The following is a 21989-nucleotide window of genomic DNA, read 5'->3' as shown; positions in this document are numbered from 1 at the left end:
TTTTTTTTTTTTTTAACCTGTCTTGTCCAGCATCGTTGCAAACAGAATGATTGTCTGGTTGCCGTCTGGTGCTGGGCAATTTTACTCTATCAAGCAGGGATTTATACTACATGTATAAAGTCCCTCTTGATGACATGAAAAACTTTATTAAATCAGACTCTTAATGCTGGACTCGACCGGAGGGGACAGAGAGAGAGAGAGAGAGAAAAGAAAGTAGAAAGAAGAGGGAGGGGAGAGAGAGGGACAGAAAGGGTGTGGGGAGTGCGGGTGGGGACTTGAAACATCATACAGAAGACCATGTAATCCATACTACTTACAACATATATAGCTAAGATCATCCTAGCCAGTAGGTCATTACACAACTAGTTGATAATAGTAACAATAATAATAATAAGAGTAAGAGTAATAATAATAATAAGAACAGAAATAATAAAAAAAAGAAAAAAAAATATGATAATAGATATAAGTGAAACTGCTGTATTCAAGAACACGCGCAGAGAAACCTGTGTGGATGTGTTGGAGAACTCGGCCACACGGCGACGCAAAGACTGTGTGGAGACGTTCAGGAAGGAGTGACCATGCAGAGTGATCATGCAGATGCCACCTCACTTGAACAGAGGCCAGAGTCAGGCCAGCGGTCCCGAGACCCAGGCCACCAGCCCCCCCGCAGGCAACAGATCCCGACCGGTCCACAGAGACGACCACTCGCCCGCCCAGGAAGGCAGCAGCAGGAGACCCCAGCTGTGTCCGCCCTGTGGACACAGGGCACCGGCCCCGGCGGGCCGAGGCCAGCAGTCCCCGACCCCCCCGGGCACCGGCCGCCCGGGACAGACGGGGCAGAGGGCCCGGGCCCAGGAGCGCAGAGACACCCCCCCCCCCCACAGGCCGAGGGCCAGCACGCCACCCGGGGGGACCCGGCCCGCCCAGACGGCCACCACCAGAGGCCAGCCCCACACCCCAGCGCCCAGCCACACACCCCGAGAACCAGTCCTGCCCCCCCCCAGACCAACACACACACACACAAACACACACACTCTCCTTCCACTCCTCCATTCATCCTCCCACGCATACACCATTCAACCCTCACATACTCAGTACTCCCACACACACACACCATCCTTCCACACACACACCATCCTTCCTCCCACACACTCACCATCCTTCCACCATACACTCTCCCACACCTACCCCATCCTCCCACACACACATCATCCCTCCACCACTCATCCTCCCACACATACACCATCCTCCCTCTCATACACCATTCATCCACCTTCACACCTCCCACACACACACACACACACCATCCTTCCACTACCCATCCTCCCACACATACATCATTCTCCTACACATACACCGTCCTCCCTCTCCTACACCAAACATCCACCTTCACGTACCCCATCCTCCCACACACACACACACCACCCCTCCATCACCCACTCTCCCAAACATACACCACTCCCCCACACACACACCATCCTCCCTCCCATACACCATCCATCCTCCCGCACACACACCATCCTTCCACCATCCATCCTCCCACACACTCCCCCATCCCTGCACCATACATTCTCCCACACATACGCCATCCTCCCACACATACATCATCCCTCCACCATTCATCCTCCCACACCCACACCACCCCCCCTCCCACACACCACGCATCCACCTCCACACACCCCACCCTCCCACACACCATCCCTCCACCACCCTCCCACACACACACACACACAAACACCATCCCCCCACCACCATCCTCCCGCCACCCCACGCCGCGGGGGGACAGCCCCAGCCAGGAGGCGAGGAGACACGAGCCAGGCCCCCACCCCGCCCCCGCCCCCCCACTCCCCACCCCCAAAACAGCACCTTCCCCCCAGGGCCAGCAGCCAAAACCCCCCGGGACAGCCCGCCTACGCCCCGGGCCAACGCGACATGCCACCCGGCCCTCCCCGCCCCCGGGCCATCCATGGAGACAGGGGCGCTTGAAGACCCTTATATAATTGGAATATATTATGTGCTGTTTGCAATTAAAAAAAGAGGGTTAAAATTGGGGGGCAGTAACTGCATTGAGGAGGGGGCGGGGCCACCTGAGCAGTCCCACCCACCTGACCTCGCATGTTCCACCCCCCAAAACGTGTTTGTATGTTGCAAATGTTATTTGTGCTCAGTGACTAAGTGGAATTAAAAGCTGGGAGGCATGCTGCCGCTCAGCGAAGCAACGGGGCCATTATGATGACCCCCCTGCCCCGCCCAGCGCAACAAGCACACCTCCCACAGCCCTACCTGTGTATGTAGTGAAGAGTGGGGGAGGGGAGGGGTCAGGAGATGTAGGTCCAGAGGGGAGTAAGCCTCCCCCCTGGAAGACGAGCCGCCAGTGGCTTAGGGCGCCCCCGTCCCCCGCCGGCCCCGAAGGGCGTCACAGGCCCGGAGCAGGCACCCCAACCCAGGCACGCCACGAACCCCCCCAGGGGCCAGCCACCAGCCCAAGGGGCCACTTTCCTCTTTCTGAGTGGGAGGGGGGCGAGGCAAAGGAAGGGAACCCCAGGCCCACGCCCCCAACACCCGGCCAGGGCGCCCCCCAGAGGACACGTCCTAACCCCCTGCAAACGCACACACACTCTTTTTTTTTTTTTTTTTTTTTTCCCCCAGCCACTCACACACCCTCTCACACACCTCTATACACCAACACCTCAATACGTGCACATACCTCCACACACACACTTCACGCACATACCTATAAACACACACACACCGGTGCCCACATACACACACACTCTCATACCCCTCCATACACATACACCACTACACACGCACTCACATACATACCCGCATATACACACAAGCACCTCCATACATACTCACGCCTCCACCCACTCCTTCACTCCTCCACACACACCTCGACCTCCACGTGCACACACTCATATATACACACCTTCACACACCCCCACACACACATCCCACATAGACCTCCACACACACACCCGCACACCACTCACACACACATACACGCACACACCTAGACCTTCATACACACCCACACACACATACAGCACACACATCCCTCTACACCCACCCACACACCAGCATACCTACGGACACACACACACACACCTATATACAAACACACCCCCACCCAGGTTCCGGGGCTGCGACCAAGCACCAGGGCACGGACCAACCCCCGGCACGGCACATCCGGACGGGCCCAGCCCCCCCCAGCAGCGGCAGACCCCCCACCCCCAGGAGAGGGGGGAGACCCGACACCCCAGAGCCCGGGGCCCCCACCCGGCCCACCCCGGGCCCGACCGGCCACCCGGCCAGGGGCCGACGGACACCGACCCAGGCACCCCGGCAGCCACCCCCCACCGCCACGAGGCAGCCCCACCCCGGGGCCCACCCAATGCCGCCCGCCCAGACCGGAACCCCCAGCCGACCCAGCAGCGGAGCAGCCGAGATCCCCACCCAGGAGATAACCGGAGACCCGAAGCCACCAGGGACCCCCCACCCATATCCACCCCCATCCAAGCGAAGCCGCAATCCTCCACCTACATTAGGTGATGTAGCCAGTCACAGGGGACCAGAGGGAATGAAAGTCATCTGATTGGTTCCTGGAGGAGGCAGACATTGTCTCAATGCTGATGTGATCTAACAGGAGATTTCTAAACTGCTGGATAGACAAATTATTCTTATCTTTCCAGTTCACAAGAATAGTTTTCTTTGCGATGCATAAGACTGCGAGGACCAAGTTTATGGAGTGTATTCCTATGTTAGTGTCACCCAGGTCGCCCAGTAGGCAAAGTGTGGGGTTTGCAGAAAAACTGGTTTTAAACCATTTTGAGAGATCTTCACACACCTTAATCCAGAACCTTTGGACAGGTGTGCAGGACCACAGCGCATGGATGTAGCTATCAGAAGTGTTCTCAGAGCAGTGTGGGCAGATATCTGATGGTGAAAGGCCCATCCTGAACATCCTGTGTCCTGTATAATGAGTTCTATGGAGAATTTTGAATTGTATTAGTTGTATATTTGAATTCTGAGTCATTTTAAACGTGTTTAAACATATTTGTGACCATCTTTTCTGATCAAAGTTATTAGATAAATCATCTTCCCATTTTGAAGTTGGGAGAGATATCCTGTCTTCTAGCTTTGCAAGTAATCTATATATTTTGATAATAATTTTGGAGTATTAAGATTCAAGAATTCTGCTATTCTGACAGGAAGCTGCAAGTCTAACTGTACAGGGGTATACTTCTTACATATAATTGATTTTAGTTGGTGGTACTCTAAGAATTTATTGCTGTTGATTCCATACTGTGAGACAATTGTGTTGAAAGATACAAAGTTTCCATTTTCTATTATCTGTCCTAACTGTTGTATTCCTTTAGTCTTCCATTGAGTGAAGTTTATCATCTTTTTGTTCTGCAGGATGTCAGGGTTGTTCCAGATGGGTGTAAGTCTACATGGAAAGAGGGAAGATCTGGTTATCTTACAGAATTCCCACCAAGCCATTAAGGAAAAACGGATGTTAAGGCTTTTAAAGCATTTATATGGTTTAATGGTTGAGCTGATGAACGGCAGGTCAGAGATGACTAAGTCCTCACACAAAGCCTGCTCCACATCTAACCACGGCTCATCCAGATAACTGGGTTTGAGCCACTTGGAGATGTACTGCAGCCTGTTAGCTATAAAGTAGTGATTAAAGTTTGGTAGATCCAGTCCTCCTCTATCTTTAGTCTGCTGTAAGGTTTTAAGACTGATACGTGACGGCTTGCTTTTCCAAAGAAACTTGGATATGAAAGAGTCCAGAGATTTAAACCAACTGGTGGAGGGTTTAGTGGGTATCATTGAAAATAAATAATTAACTTTAGGTAGAATCATCATCTTAATGGTGGCAACTCTCCCCATTAGTGAGATGGGTAAGCGCCTCCACCGTAAGAGATCATCTTCTATTGTTTTTAGTAGCTGAACATAGTTTAATTTTGTTAAGTCTGATAATCTGGGGGAAATATTTATACCTAAATATCTAATGTTTCCTGTCTGTATTTTGATATTAGGGATGTTTTGTAGGTCACAGTTGATGGACATGGCTGTAGTCTTAGACCAGTTAATAGAATAATCAGATATTGATGAGAACTTATTAATAACTGTGATTGTCTCAGAGAGTGATGTTTGTGAGTTCTGAAGGAAGAGTAATACATCATCTGCATAAAGACTTATTTTATGTTCTATATTTTTGCCCTGGATTCCTTTAATTTCTATATTTTGTCTAATAGCAGCTGCTAACGGCTCTATGAAAATGGCAAAAAGTGAGGGGGAGAGTGGACAGCCCTGTCTGGTGCCTCTCTGTAAGCGGAAGCTTGGAGAAGTTTGATCGTTGGTTTTCACACATGCATTTGGGTTATTATATAATATTTTAATCCACTCTATGAAAGCAGATCCAAACCCAAATTTGTCTAGTGTTGCAAATAGAAACTTCCAGTTTACCCTGTCGAAGGCTTTTTCTGCATCTAGAGAAATGATTGTGGATTCTAGATTATGTAAAGTAGAGTAATCTATGAGGTTAATTAGTCTACGCGTGTTAGTAGATGAATGTCGACCTTTTATAAAACCTGTCTGGTCCGGATGTATTATAAGAGGGGTTATTTTTTCTATCCTTCTGGCAAGAGCTTTACTAATTATTTTCAGGTCTACATTTATTAAAGATATGGGACGGTAACTGGATGGAAGTGTGGGGTCTTTGCCTGGTTTTAGCAATAGTGTTATATTAGCTAAGTTCATATTTTGCGGTATTTTTTGTTTTTCCTGTATTTCTAACAACATATTATAAAATGTAGGAGCTAGCGTTGTCCAGAATTCCTTGTAAAATTCTGCTGAGTAACCATCTGGACCCGGGGCTTTATTGTTGGGCATATGTTGGAGAGCTTCGTGGAGTTCATCTACAGTAATAGGTGCATCTAAATTTATTTTATTTTCATTTTTTAGTTTTGGTAGATTAATGTTGTTTAAAAATTGTTCAATATGTTCATCTGTTGGATTAATCTGTGATTCATATAATGTTTTATAGAAGCTTCTAAACGTGTCATTTATCTTGTCTGGGTCATGGCTGATGTTTCCGTCTTGATCTTTAACAGAGGAGATTGTTGTTTTCTCCTTGTTTGTTTTTAGTTGATTTGCTAAAAACTTTCCAGATTTGTTACTATGTTCAAAGTTCTCCAAGCGAAGTCTTTGCACTAAAAACTGTGTTTTTTTATCTATAATTTCTTTAAGCTGCAATTTAGTTTTCCTTATATTATTCATTGTGTGCTCTTCGGGGGAAATGCGGTAAGCCTCCTCCAATGATTTAATCCTGAGTTCTAATTCTAAAACTCTTGCTGTTTCCTTCTTCTTCTTATGTGAGGAGAAGGAAATTATTTTCCCTCGCATTACTGCTTTTCCTGCTTCCCAAAGAAGACACGCTGAAGTTTCAGGCATGTCATTTTTTTCTATATAAATTGACCATTCTTTTTTAAAATAATCAATAAACTCAGGATCTTTCAATAAAGAGGTGTTACATCTCCAGCTTTTACCAATCGGTTTATTATTTTTGATTCTCAGACTGAATGAAACTGGTGCGTGATCGCTGATGCTGATTGGATGTATCTGAGTCTCTGAAATGTCGCCCATTAGTGAGTTACTATTTAAAATATAATCTATTCTAGAGAAGGAGTGGTGAACTGAAGAGAAGAAGGTGTATTCTCTTAGTTTAGGATGGTGAGAGCGCCAAGCATCGCAAAGACCAAAATCCTTCATGTACTGTTTGATAGTTTCTGACGACTGCCAGACTCGATGACTACCTGATGTGCTGCAGCGATCTTGTTCAGTCAAGACTACATTAAAATCACCAGCTAGCACTATTCTGTTATCTGAATAATTCTGGAGTGTAGCAAACAGGGAGTGGAAAAAGGAGGGATCATCTGCATTGGGGCCGTACACATTGGTAATACATAATTTGATATTACAAATAGATAATGAAGTTATCAGAAATCTGCCTTCCGGATCCACTACTGTGCTATCTATGTCAAAATTTAGTCTCTTATTAATAAGAGTAGCTACTCCTCTCTGCCTAGAATTGTAACAAGCTGAGTAAACATGAGGAAACTGAGCTGTTTTAAGAAGATCTATGGTTGAGTTTGTTAAATGAGTCTCTTGTAGTAAGACAATGTCAGCCTGCAGCTCCTGTAATTTATTAAAGATCTTCAACCTCTTCTCCCTGGAACCGGCTCCATGTACATTCCAACAGACGATTTTTAACATGGTTATTGTGAACGGTTTAATGCTTCATGCGTGTTACTGACGCGTGTGTCTTTGTGCGCCCCTCTTGCGTGTTCGCGCGTGTTTGCATGCAGCCTGATTGCGCGCGTTTGTCCGTATGTTAAATGTCCGTATATGTAGTCTACCTTAATGCTTGTTCTCTCATACATAAAACGCAAGTGTTTATATGTATCATGTATGGTGCGGCTGTGCGTCCTGACGGTGTTGCGTGCGCTGCTGATATTACGAGCTGGATTACAATTAACAGTGAAGACGTGAAATAGAAAGATAGTGAAAAGTGAGAAGAGTGGTGAAACAGAAAAAATACATCGATCTAGGTGTAGAGGCTGTGGTGAGACGAGCAGTGTGTTCTACTGTCAGTGATCTATAATGGCGAGTTAAGAGTGATCATTTGGAGAGATTGACTTACAGCACCTGGGATCAGAAGAGCCACGGAGTGATGTCCGGGTCACGGTACAGCTGTCCATTAATAAACAGTTTATCCACCGCGATGACAGCGCGAGCGCCATTGGCGATCGATTTTCTCCTGATGGGAAACAGGACTCTCCGTCGGTCCAGAATCTCTCTCGGATATTGGTCGTTTACTCCGAAGTTGGTCCCCTTCAGTTCGCGGCCCTGGTTCTTCACCTGCTCCTTCTGTTTGAAGCTGACGAACTTCGCTACTATGGGTCTTGGTCTGCTGGACCCGGGTTTCCTCCCGCCGAGCCGATGGACTCTGTCAAAGGAGATGTTTTTCACCGTTTCCTCCGGGAGCTTCAGGTGGGTTTTGATGAAGGTCTCGGGGTCCTCCTCCGTCTGCTCTGGAATCCCTGCAAATACCAGGTTCTCTCTCATGCTCCGCGCCTGCAGATCGATCACCGTTTCCTTAATCTTCTTATTTTCATCTGAGAGACGGGTCAAGCCCTCGGTGAGGGATTTTACCGTCTCTCTGAGACCGGCATTTTCTGCAGCCAGACTTTCCACCTGCTTCTGGCTGAATTCTAATGATTCACATAGCGCCTGGAACTCCTTGTGGAGAATTTCTACCAGACTCAAACGCGCATCAAAACTACTGAGTTTCTTATCTATAGAGATCAGAACATCTGTTGAGTCGTTCCCCGGTGGTGAAATAGCTCCAGGTGAATCCTCATTTCGCTGTCTCTTGGACTTTGATGCGGTGGAGGGGGTTGACGTGTTGTTCGGTTTCCCCATGACGATTCTGTCGTAACAACGATCTATAAAATCTGTCAGGCTGGCCAAATCCTCCCCGCTGTGCTCCAGAGTGTACCTTTTAAAGACACTATAGTCCTACTTTAAAGAATATTTTGATTAAGTTGGCACAAAATACAATCGAATGAAAGTAGAAATGTTTGGGCGCGCCTAGTTTGAATCTGCCGTCTCCCCCGGAACTACGTCACCTACAGCATTAGCGTCACTTACCTGCCACCCGCGTCTCCGCTTACCATTCCTCTCCGCTTACCATTTAGTCACAGATTTTCACAAATGTCTCCTTACTGAACCCGGCTCTGAACTTCCACTCATCACATCTCCATGGTCAGAGGACAGATTCAGTCACTGGCTGTTGGCAATAAAAAGTTTTTGTTTTTTGTCGTCGCCTCAAAATTTGCCCTGAATACATTTGGTGATGCATGATCTGACAAAGTTTCATGTGAATTACATAAATTGTCAGCACTAGGGGCAGCGTGGCTCATTGGGTACAGCGCTCGTCTTGTAGCCTGAGGTTGCCGCTTCAATCCTTGGCATGTCGAGCTCATGTGGAGGTGTCTCTAAGCAAGACACCGAACCCCAAATTGCTCCTGATGGGTCGTGGTTAGCACCTTGCATGGCAGCTTCCGCCAGCAGTGTGTGAATGTATGATGTAAAGCGCTATAAAAATACAGACCATTTACCATTTACCAAGCACAAACAAGACCACTTCCTGCTACCATCTGGTGGCGCTGACAGGAAACAGGCATATAGATCAACTCAGGGTGTGACAATGATAAATTATTGTAAGACTGGTTGTGATCAGAATAATTTTGAGCGATTTATGATGATTTTTGTGGCCTTGGCATTGCATTGAAATTCGCCACACCCACACCCACCAGTCAAAACTCGCAGTTTTTTGCTGTAAAAAATAATCGACTTAGAGATTTTTTTTTTTAGTTTTTGTCCTAAGGACCTCAGAGTTATAAACCCATTAGTAAAACATGGGAATTCCTCCATTGGGGGCGGAGCTTTGCATTGACGAAGTCTTTATATATTGGTACATTCAGGATGGGGCTGACATCATACGTGAACAATTTTATGCAGATAACGGCTTGTAGTTATAACAACTTCCTGTTTCATCGTGAAACATAAAACTTTGAGGCGGATGCCACGCCCACTGGTGAAAACTTATGATTTGATAACTTTTAATCACAGTCTTGTCAGGAATGTTTGAGAGCCATACGCTGATATCACTGGGAGGAGTTTGTTAACATACAAAGTTTACAAATTGCAAAAATGGCAACTTTGATCCAAAATGTTCAACTGCCTGTTGGGTGTAAGTGATGGCCCCAAAAGGATTTTTTGTTCAGCTTAATGTGTTCTAAAAATGTATGAAAAGTGTATTTGGGCTGTAGTGACAGGCTGCCACAATAGGTTGTGCTGTTTAAAGGAATACCCCATAATATCTAAATTTTCTCTCCCATCTTGGGTGGCACACAAATTTTTAGTTTTGGTGCATATTAAAGTCCTCAAAAATCTGATTCATTTGACAGGAAAATAAGAAACACTAGAAACACCTTCACCCTGGCCATTGGTGCTCGGGCCTAATTAATCAGCAAAATAACACACCAAATCCCATCTGCATTAAAGAAGAAGCGATGCAGGGCAGGAGCGAGAGAGAAAAATGGTGGAAATTCAAACAGTTTCTTCCAAGATCACTAGCTAACAAAATGGACAAGCTAACAAGGTTTCAAAAAGAATACAGGGAGTGCAGTATTATGTGCTTCCCCGAGACGTGGCTGCATGAACACATCTCAAACTCTAATGTGTCTGTACACTGCTTTAAGACTGTATGTGCAGTCCATTACAAGAACGTCAGCGGAAAGCTAAAGGGAGGAGCTTTTTACCACCATTTGTGGCACCCTGGACATGGGAAAAGATCTGCACAAGGGACTTTAAACTGTTAGCTGTGAGTTTTTGTCCCTATTCTTTACCCAGAGAGTTTACCTGTGTTGTTCTGGTATCGCTTTATATTATACCTGGTCCCGCAGCAGACAGCCTATGATGCCATCAGCTCTGTTATTGCTAGGTTTCATCTCCCTCTCTGCAGCATTACCAACATTTTGTCAGCTGCTCCACCAGAGAAAATAAGATGTTGGACTTATTTTATACAAATGTTAAAATGCACCCAGCTCTTGTGCTATAATCTGGTTCTTCTCACCTCCACCTACAACCCATCGTTCAGCAGCAACCGGTCATTAGAGATCAACTTCTGTGTGACAGCATCGTCCCAACTAGAGCAGTGATGGAGGTCTGGACAGAGCTAATGAGCTGAACATAGGTTCAGTTCACTCCTGCCTCCAGCCAAACGTACCACATGTCCTCCATGACCCCACAGCTTTCTTGTCACACAACACAACCATAATCTCCCTAAACATCCTGAGACCTCCTCTGCCTCCACCTCTAGCCCTTCTGACTCCTGCAGTCAGGTGAAGAAGCAACTGGGGAACCTGAACTGGAACAAAGCTGCAGGTCCAGATGGTGTCAGCCCCAGGGTTCTGAAAACTGCCTCAGAATAACTATTGAAGTGTGCGATTTTTCCACAACCTGTTAAAATTACATCAGAAGGAGTTTGTTCAAAAATCCACTTTTAAAGAAAGGCAGAAAACACCAGAGATTGAGTAGAATTGACAATTCTTTGTTTAGCCAGCAAAAAGAAAGAATACATATCTCTTAAGAGGAGGTCCGTCTTAACATTAGCTGCTGAGCTCTAGTACAGGAAGTGCAGAGTCATCAGGTTCAGCCAGAAAGACCCGCCTACCTCAGTTATCCTCCTCATTTTATACTGATACAATGCATGTGGCTATGTGCATGCATGTTGTGTGCGTTCATGTAAATGTGTATTTTTGCAAGGTGCGTTGTTCCTCTTCTTGACTTTTCTCCCAGCGTTTTATCCCACAGTCAGGCCTCCTCTTTGGGTGAGATCTGCAAAACAATTTTGATCCTCCCTATTTCTGCATTATTTCCTTATCACACTCTCTCTGAATTATCTTCTCAGTAGCTTTCCCTTGCTGGGCACCCAGAACAGTTTCAAGGTCCTTTGCATACTTTTACCCAGCTATTTTCTCAAAATGTGAATTTTTTGACTCAGTAACCCTGTGTGAGTTTGTGTCCTGCTTATGTGGATGTTCTGCCTGTAAGCTGTGAAGCAATGATAATAATTAAGCTGTTTCACCTCAGCATCACTATAATAATGTAGCTCTATTAGTTAAAAGCAGAGCCTAATAAATGTCACTGAAGTATGGGTAAAATGTAAATGAGTAAATGAATAAGAATGTTTATAAAAATATTTACAACACTATGTTAGATTCTTCAGCATCTTTTCAACACCAGCCCAAGTCAGAAAGAGTTCCTGTGCTGTGGGAAACATCCTGCCCTGTTCCAGCACTTTAAAGATCATGTTCTTTGAAGTGTTTTAAATACATTTCAGCTGTTCGATAATGTGAGAAGCTCCATAAATTCCAGGCGGTTACCTCCACAACCACCTGAATTTATGACTAGCTAACAAACAGACCACAGTTTCTGTGTCTGAGATGCACTGGAGCACCACAATGGACTGTACTCTTACCATTTACCTTCACACTATACACCTCAGACGTCCAATACAGTTCTGACTCCTGTCATCTGCAGAAATACTCTGTGTGGTCAGTCAGTTGGAGAGCTGGTGCAGAAACAATCACCTCATTTTGAGCACAAACAAAACAAAAGAGATAATTTGATAGTAAACAAAACACTGTTTACATCCTTGGAGAAGAGCAGGAGTAGTTGGAGGAATACAAGAACCTTGGAGTTCAGCTGGACTTTACTTTTAAAGGAAGCTAAGATTATTCAATGTCTGCACCAAGATGCTGCAAACGTATCTTCTAGAAGTCTGTTGTGGAAAGTACAACCAGCTTTGCAGCATCTTTTGGGGCAGCAGAGCTGACTTAGAGAGGCTGAAGAAACCGATCCAGAAGGCTGGTTCTGTGTTGGGGATAACTCTGGAGCTGATTGTCTAGAAAAGAGTGCTGCTGCACAAGCTGCTAAAAATATAAAATATATAACAACCGTTGCAGGTGAAACAGGAAGAGCATCTGCTCTGTCCAGTCGGAGCTCTGTTCACACACAAAACATTCAAAATCGGGTTCTGGGTTCCCTGATTAAAATTAAATCTGTATTAATAATGTTAGTTATATTATTCAGAAATTTTATTTGAAACTGCATCTTAATATCACAGAAAAGGTCAGAGTTTGTTTTTAAAAAGGTCATTTTTTTTTCACTGTAGTTATTCCCTGGCCGATGTGATTGTGTAGATAATAGAACAACATTCACATCTGATTCCAATCAAATGAATGAAAACGGAGGTTAAACTTGATGTCGGATACTTCCTGGTCCGGGTCCAGATTTATACGTCTGACTAATTCAGTGTCCATGTTTTCACTGTCCTGTTTAGGAACTGTACAGCCAGTCCTACGATGAAATCGGAGTCATGTTCGCTTCCATCCCAAACTTCTCAGACTTCTACACCGAGGAGAGCATCAACAACGGCGGGATCGAATGCTTACGCTTCCTCAATGAGATCATCTCAGACTTCGACAGCGTGAGTTCAGTTTCTGAATTTTAGCTGAAGCTTATTTCATATGTTTTTATTTTCTCACATTGATGTCATCTCAACCGGATTTTTTTGTGTTTTTTTTTATTTATTCAGACTGATGTCATTATAAATATGAGGCTCAAGCTAACAGTTTTCCACTTCATTTCTAAACATTTCTGGTTAAAACATAAGAAGCTCACTGAAACCTGTCAGGTTTTCATTATTAAAGGATTCTTCTGGATAAGAGAACAGAGGTATTTCTGTTCTTGACCAGACCCCACCATACAGGGACAGCATGAGAAACTCTGCTGATTATAAAATATAGAAACTCTGGAGCTAGCAGCCAGAATCAGAAATCATGTCCTATTTTTGCTGTTTTGTGATAAAAAGTTTGATTCCAGCTCTAAAAACTCTAATTTGTTCTCCTACGACGACTCTGCCTTTGTTTGAAATGAACGATGAAGGCCCTGCTGGTTTCCATGGAGATGAAGGAGGTTTTATAGTTTAGTATCACTCTTCCCATCATAGACTATCTTGAACTTCACTTCATTCTGGATCCTCATGGTGTTTCTAGGTGAATGTGGGGTCTATCCCTGGATCCTCCTGACTCTGGTGTCCATCATCATGATTGGTCGATGGCTTCCTGAGATATTTACCTGCATAACACCTTTATTAATGGGTACCTTCTACTGTAGAACAGTTCCTTTACTTTACTCATTTCTAGAAGAACTGAGCTGCTATCTTCTGGTTTTCACTGAAAGTAATGTAGTTTCTTTTAGGAGGAGATAACCATTTACATTTCCTACTGTGCTGCAGGTGAATTTACTCTGACACAGTAACACACATCTTGATTCTGATACTTCTGTAGTAATCTCAGGGGTCTTTCTTTTGAGACCAATATTTTAAATACAGCCCTTGTAGTCATGAAGATATACAGTATTTATTTACAGTATTTATTTTTGTGTGTGTCATTTCAGACACAGCAGGCATCATCAAGAAGAGAATACTTCTTCTGATTAGTGTACTGGCTTGAAAACATCTCTATTGAACACATGAAGGACTCAATAATTATCTCTGTCCACTTGTTTTACAGAAATCCCTCCTGAACATCAAATTCTTTTCCAAAATTATGTCTGAGTGGAACTTCACCATTAATGAAACCCAACAGGTTATCTAGGTGTCGGCCAGACTGGGACTTTCTAACCAGATTGGTAAATTAGATCTAAACTCTTTCTCTGCAAAGAGCCAAAAGATGGAAATAAAAATATTACAAGACAACTGTAAACAAACAGAAGATCACAGAAAAGTATGATATATTTTAATTGATAAATACAGTTAAAATCCTCCTTCGGCATCTTCTTTTCTGCCCTCAGGCTTCAGTAGCTGGTTTTGAAGACAGGAGTTCGAGACACTGTTTTTACATCATCAGTGTGTAACCTTTGACTTGTGTCCACCCAGCTGCTGGATGAGCCCCAGTTCCGTTGCATCACCAAGATAAAGACCATCGGGAGCACCTACATGGCTGCATCAGGGGTCACCCCAGATGCCAGCAACGGCTACACATGCATGAAGGTAAGCATGTCACAGGACACAGAAGGAGCTGCAACCTTAAAATAATAAGAAACATGACCACAGCTGTCAGCAGGTGTAGCCCTCAAGTCCTTTAATGCTTAGTTCATACTCACTGTTCTTGGTTAGTGTCAACCAGAATTGATGCAATTGCAGGTGTTGTGTGAGAAGTGTGTTAGTTAGGGTTGGAGTCCCAGTTTCTTCCAGAACTGTCTCAATTTGCAGTGTCATAGATTCAGCGTCCCCACCCTCGCCTGTGACGTCATTTTTCACAGACGGCCCGGGTGTTGCTGTCTTTTTCAGAAAAAGACAGCAGGACACGAAGTAGACTGACTCTGGACAGAGTCCTTTGGCCAATCAAGAAACACAACAGCGCATTGATGTTTACCGACCCGATCAAGAAACAAAGCACAGTGGGCTGATTCCTGCAGTAAAATTTGGACATAGAATGGTTGAAATATGCTGTGCTGCATACAAAAAAATCTGCGAAACAGCGAGACCGCAGAAGATGAACCGTGATATGGTGAGGGAGCACTGTAATGCAATGTCTTTACTTTTTCATAAATGCATTTTAATAAAATTTATTAAAGCAGTCCACCATAAATAGACTTGGAAAGCATACGAAACAAAGGTTTTGATAAACTTACCACCGACAAAGTGCTTACTACAACACGGATGTACCATTATGTTTTTGATGCGAAAGCTAGCTGTAGACCTGAGCCCCGTAGCAGTACATCTGCTTTTTTATATATGTATGTATATATATATATATATATATATATATATATATATATATTTCAGAACAATGTGGTTTACAAACAAAATGATCATAAAGAACATAAAGACAGCAGAATGACATGCTACATGAAATGCAGTTAATGACTTGACAAAAAAAAATATATGTGTATATAAGAATAGAGCAGCAATAAAGAGGACAAAATAACAGGTAAGACGATACAGTGACAGTTATGTGCGTAATATAAAGTGATTCTTTGAGAAAACTCAAGTAAGCTCTAAAGAAAAATGGTTTTTGAAGATAAAGAGTGTAAGTGCACTTTTCTGGTTGGACGTAACATTTAAACTCCATAAATATGCATCAAGTTCAGCTGTAAAAATTTCTATGTTGGGGAAGGATTTCTGGAATCTACACTTATGTATATGAAATTTTCCAAATAATATTAAGATGTTAACAATGTGCTTCAGGGGTTTATTTTTACAGTTGTATCTGCAAATAATATCTTTTGAGAAAATTGATATCAATTGACCACTTTTATTTAAAATAAAATTTTCCACATCCTTCCAAAGCATAACAGAAGGAGGCAGTGACAAAACTGGTGTGAGATTGATGGGAAAGATTTTTCTGTCAAGAACTGTTCATATGTGTAGAGGTAGCCATTGTCATTAAATAAGTCTTTGATGTGAATTATGCCTCTATCAATCCAATTTTTATTGTATAAGGTTTTGTTTTTAATAATTATATCACTATTGTTCCATATTCTGTATCTGTGGGGTGAAAAGTTTCCAAGCTATTAAGGCTCGCTGGTGGAATTTAGATGTATTCCATCAGAAATTTTAATCCTCCCACCTCATTAAAAATGTGATTGGGAATTAAATTCCATAAAGATTTTGGGTTTTTCAAAACATTTATGAGCCATCTGATTTTAAAAGTGTGGTTGAGGTGGAAAAAGTCCAGCGTTTCGAGCCCTCCTTCATTTCTTCATAGACATAATATGTTTTTCTTAAGATGGGGGTGTTTGTTTTTCCATATAAACTTTATGCATAGGTTATTCGTTTCTTTGCAGAGGTTATCATTAAAGAGTGATAAGGCAGGATAAACTAATCTTGACACACCTCCAGCTTTGGAAAGCAACACTCTTCCAAAGATGGAGAGGTCTCTTTGAAGCCATAAATTAAATATTAAATTGGTTTTCTTAATTTTGGGAATGAAATTCAGCTGCTGTCTGAGAAGTTGATCATCTGTGATATGAACGCCTAAATATTTAACACAATGTTTAACGGGCGTATCGGAGATGGTAGTTTCTGGAGTTTTGTAAAGGCATTAAATTTAACTTTTTTTATGTTTAATTTAAGGCCTGATGCATTAGAAAATGTATCTATTGTTTTAAGAGGTTTTGGAATTTGAGTTTTATTTTTTAGAAAAAGAACTGTGTCGTCTGCTAGCTGAGTCATTTTTATAATTTTACCAAAAATGGAAACGCCTTGAATTTCAGGATTATGTGTGAAACTTAGTGATAAGAGTTCAACAGTAAGTAAGAATAGGTTGCAGGATATTGGGCAGCCTTGGCGAACTCCTCTTCAGATAGGAAATCTTCATGAGACATTGGGGTATAAAATAACCGAGCTATTAATGTCTTTATATAACATATTAACAACAGTAATAAATTTAGGTCCAAAGCCAAATAGTTGCAAGGTTTGTAGTATAAAGGGATGTTTGAGTGAGTCAAAAGCCTTGTAGAAATCAAGAAATACGAGTAAAGCATCAGATTCAATATAATTTGAATAATCAATTAGGTCCAAGATTAATCTGACGTTGGTGCTGATATGTCGCTCGGCCATGAAGCCATTTTGATTTTCACTTATTATCTCTGTCAGATTCTTTTTTAAACATCTGGTGTAAATTTGTGCAAAAATTTTGTCGTCTATAATGAGAAGGGAGATAGTTCTCCAGTTTTCAATTAGCATTTTATCTGTTTGTGGTTTAGGTATTAGTGTTATTAAGCCTTGTTCATGGTTGTTGACATTTCCTCATTTCTAAGACACTCATTATACATAAGCAGTAGATTTTCTTATAAGCAGAGGTAAAACTCTGCTGTGAGGCCGTCGCTTCCAGGTGATTTTTTCATTGAATGAACAGCATCATTTACTTCTGAGTACCAGATTTCTTTATCACACTGAGGTTTGAAGTTTTCAGAGTTTTCAGAGTGGAACAAACTTCTGTTTGTTTTCCATAAACACAACATTTTGTTGGGTTAAATTCAGATGTGTGTGATAGAAAGAGCCGACAAATTCAGAGATGATTGTGGTGTCAGAGGTAATGTTGTTATTTACTTTTACATTTCTTTTTTCCAAACCAAAAAATAACTGGAATTAATTTCACCCTCTTCTAACCATTTGGCTCTGGACCTAATGAAGGCACCTTTAGCCAGATTTATATATATTCTGTCAAGTTCCTCATTTAAAGATTTTAGTTCATTTGTTTCATCATCAGATCATTTTTGTTTAGAAGACAAATCTTGTATCTTGCTGAGAAGACTTTCTTCTTTGATTGAGTTTAGCTTTTTGAGTCTTGCTGCGTCTTATTGCTGCTTCTCTAGTTTTGAGTTTGAAATATTCCCATTTTTGGGTTGAACTCAAATCTTCTTTATCAAAAATGTCCTTGGCAAGTATCTCAATAGTTTTTTTTAAATTTGTTGTCATCTAACAGAGAATTATTTAACTTCAAATATCCTCTAATTCTTAATTTCTTTTGATCCTTTATATTTCAGAGATATCATCTTATGATCAGACAGTGACAGTGAGATACATCATAAATTAAATGAATACTTGTCGATGAAACTAACCATGAATCGATTCTTGAGCGCAGAGTTTGAGTAGGATTACTCCATGTGTAATCTTTGACATGAGGGTTCATCAACCTCCAGGCATCAGAAAGAAGAAGTTGTTCTTTTAGGAGCTGCTGGCTTAACTCTGGATGATAGATCCAGTTCAGGTGGCCATGGATCCATCTCTTCATCAGGAGCATCATCCAGATCTCCACCAATGACCAGGAATGTGTCTTTATATTTCATTTTAAGTTGGAGAGTTTTGAGGATGGTCCACAATAGAAGTTTTTTGCTGTGTGGGTTCTGTTTGGGCCACATACATTACAAATGGTAAACAAGACATTGTTTACTTTTAAGATTAGAATAATCCACCGTCCTTCCTCTGAAAAACAAGTCTAGTACATCTCCGTTGAACTTGTGTAACAGAATTGCAACCCCAGCTGAATTAATTGAGGTGTGGGAAAAGTAGATTTGGTTCCCCCACTGGGACCTACAGACCTCTTCAGAGGCTGAGTGAGTCTCTTGTAGAAAAATAAAGTCTGCATTACGTTTCTTACAAAAAAGAAAAACTGCCTCCTTTTAAGATTGTTTCTTAGTCCTCTTACATTTATAGAGCATAAATTCAAGCTGTCAAAATTAAAGTGAGACATAGTTCGGAGTAAAAGGAACTAAGGAATGACTGCTGTCTAAAAAGAATAAGAACAAAGTTAGTATAACAGAAAAATGTTAAGTACTCACCCAAAACAGTCAACCTCAACCGTAAGTACCAATAACATTACTGCCATTACAGAAAACCAAACAAAGATTTTAAAGTCTTTTCTTATAATAACATGTAAAACTTCCACAGGGGTGGAAAGAAACAAGTTGGGAAACAGATTCAATTTGGAGATTCAGTCCCCTTCTTTCCCTCAATATATGCATCAGGTCCTCGAAGCCAGCTCTTTTTCCTTGCTTCCTAGCTGCTGCGACCAGCGGCCATTGCTGGTTTCTTTTCATCTTTTCATCTTGTCAGCATGCGTCAGGTCTTCCTTCGTTTGCAATTTCATCTCCTTGAGGAACTTTATTTTCATGGGTTAGCTTCCAAATTTTGTTCCTGTAAGATCGTTGAGAGAATTGGACGATGATGGGCCTGCTTGCTTTTTCGCAGGACGGACCGACTCTGAACCGTGTCAACAAAGAATCCTAGATTTTGCTTGTTATCAGGTGCAAGCACCACAAACAACTGAAGAACTTCGGCTTTGACATCTTCTGTGGTTGTTTCTTTCATTCCATATAGACGCAGGTTCCACCTCCTGCTGTAGCGCTCAGCATCTTCACATTTTTGCTGCAGCTGTGACACTTTTCCAGAGAGCTCTTTGACACGCTCCTCGTTGTTTTTCATTTCAAATTCCATTTTTTTAACATGTTCGCACACCATGGCGATGGATTCTGTGTTTCTTGATATGTTTTTCTCCAGCAAGGTGAAGCGTGCCGTCAATTCCACTACAGCTTTTAAAATGTCTGCGTTGGAGATATCTTCTTTTGGTCCAGGTTCTTTTGTTTCCTTTCTATCATCTCCAACCAGTCTGCTCATTCTCCTCTGACATCTACCAGACACTCTGGTCCAGACAACTGCTGCTCACTGGATATTTTCTCTTCTTCAGACCATTCTCTGGAAACTCCAGAGATGGTTGTGTGTAAAAATCCCAGTAAATACTGAGACCAACAGCCATGCCACGTTCAATGTCACTTAAATCCCCTTTCTTTCTCATTCTGATGCTCAGTTTGAACTTAAGCAAGGGGTCTTCTTGGGGGGTCTAAATGTGTTAAGTTGCTGCCATGTGATTGGCTGATTAAATTTTTGAGTTAACACAGGTTGAACAGGTGGGGCTGATAAAATGGGCTGTACCTGTCTGACTTATTTTTGTATTAATCCTGTGGTGCAGCTTATTTCTCATTTACTAAAACTGTGGGAGGATGAAGAATGCAGTGAGTCCAGCATGACTTGTAGGACTATGTCAGCATTACTGTTTATTCGATCACTGACTATTACAACCAGAAAACAATCCAGAAAGATTACAATCTACGTAATTTTGACCTTAGAGATTTTCACTGTTAAAAAGAATAAATAATGATAAACTTAGTCTGCCCGATTACATATGATGGGACTTTTCCTGCTTGTTTTGTGCCCTGTAGAAGGAGGAGCAGTCTGACATGGAGCGTTGGCAGCACCTGGCAGACCTGGCAGACTTTGCTCTGGCCATGAAGGTCACACTCATGAACATCAACTACCAGTCGTTCAACAACTTCATGCTGCGTATCGGTACGTCCTCTACCTGGGGTTTGGACCTGACGGGATGGATTATCTGTTTATCGTATCAAGAAAGGAAAACCAATTTTACTGGTTTCTATGATCAGTTTTCTTACAGCTGTAGTCTTCAAATCCACTGGTATGTAATACTGATTTTTCATGTGAGCTGTGAACTCTCTCTGCAGGTCTGAATAAGGGAGGGGTGTTAGCAGGAGTCATTGGTGCACGTAAACCCCACTATGACATCTGGGGTAACACTGTGAACGTGGCCAGTCGCATGGAGTCCACGGGGGTGATGGGGAACATCCAGGTACAGTTTTTTCACTTCACACATCTGGATTAATAATTCCACTTTAACTGCAGGTTTCCTTCCTGGTTCTGCTTCTGCTTCGGGGGGTTTTCCTCTCCGTTGTTGTGGGTGTAAACCAGATGATGAGAATCAGTCACTTCTGGTGTTAAGACAAACTTGGTGAACTGGTCTCTGTGTCTCCCTCAGGTGGTGGAGGACTGCTACAACATCCTGAAGGAGTACGGCTTCAGATTTGTTAGGCGGGGGCCCATCTTCGTTAAAGGGAAAGGAGAGCTGCTGACTTTTTTTCTTAAAGGAAGAGACAAACAAGGCTCATTTATTAACGGCTCGTCCATCACTTTACCACATCAGGTGGTGGACAGCTGATCTGACACACCTGAATGAGCCACCTCTCATTAATTCCGATAGCGTTTTAGACTTTACGGAGACATCAACAGGCCTTTTTCACATCATTTTTGCAGCTGTTAATAAAATTATTTTGAAATGTTTTGGGCCAAGCCGAGTGTTTAACCACGAATTCAGGTTGTTTTAGGACATGAAAAAACCCAGCGGACTCCTCTTTGCTGCAGTGTCCATCTCGGTGGTTGGCAGTAATCAGTGCTGGGAATGTTTGGCTCACTTGATTTCTAATTATTGTTTTGTATTCATAGATCATCATTTATTGTCCCAAAATAATTTCCCTTCTTTATCTTTTGTTTTTATTAGCACTTCTGATTGATCCTCCTTTATAGTACCTAGTTTTACGATGTTTTATGGCGTACTTGGACATAACACAGCATCTGACCAGTTGCTGAATTTATCTGTTGTATTAGTGAGCATAAGGATACTGAAGATCCTTACAAAAGATTTCAGTACATCACCTGCTTTATTTGATCAGTGTTCAGTCATTTTGATGAATTTAAAAACAACTTCAGAAGTCACATTGATTTCACCGTCTCTGAAATTCTGCTTTTAACCAGATGAAATAAACAATAATGGCTCTAAAACATCAGACTCAGATCAGTTTATCAAACATAACTAATGCATGTTACATAACTACTGTTCAGCTAACAGCACAATGCTCTGCACATGAGACACCTCAAAGAAAAACAGAGCAGCAGTGATCCATGATGAATCTGCTGTGGGAGC

At 42.6% G+C, this 21989-nt stretch overlaps 1 protein-coding gene across 1 annotated transcript in view; it reads left to right on the top strand.

The window, feature by feature from the left end:
• The window catches only part of adcy3a (adenylate cyclase 3a), a 55850-nt gene extending 34502 nt beyond the window's left edge, over nt 1-21348 (top strand). The window contains exons 17-21 of the mRNA XM_041988508.1: nt 12989-13135; nt 14588-14701; nt 20437-20563; nt 20737-20861; nt 21048-21348. Of these exons, the coding sequence (XP_041844442.1) occupies nt 12989-13135; nt 14588-14701; nt 20437-20563; nt 20737-20861; nt 21048-21227 (693 nt within the window). The 3' untranslated portion in view covers nt 21228-21348. The remainder of the gene's footprint in view (nt 1-12988; nt 13136-14587; nt 14702-20436; nt 20564-20736; nt 20862-21047) is intronic.
• Nucleotides 21349-21989: the final 641 nt, after the last annotated feature.

Source organism: Melanotaenia boesemani, chromosome 6 (assembly GCF_017639745.1).
Source record: "Melanotaenia boesemani isolate fMelBoe1 chromosome 6, fMelBoe1.pri, whole genome shotgun sequence".
NCBI classification, from domain to species: Eukaryota; Metazoa; Chordata; class Actinopteri; order Atheriniformes; family Melanotaeniidae; genus Melanotaenia; species Melanotaenia boesemani.
Note: the sequence above shows the minus strand (reverse complement) of the source record. Positions and strands in the feature narration are given on the sequence as shown.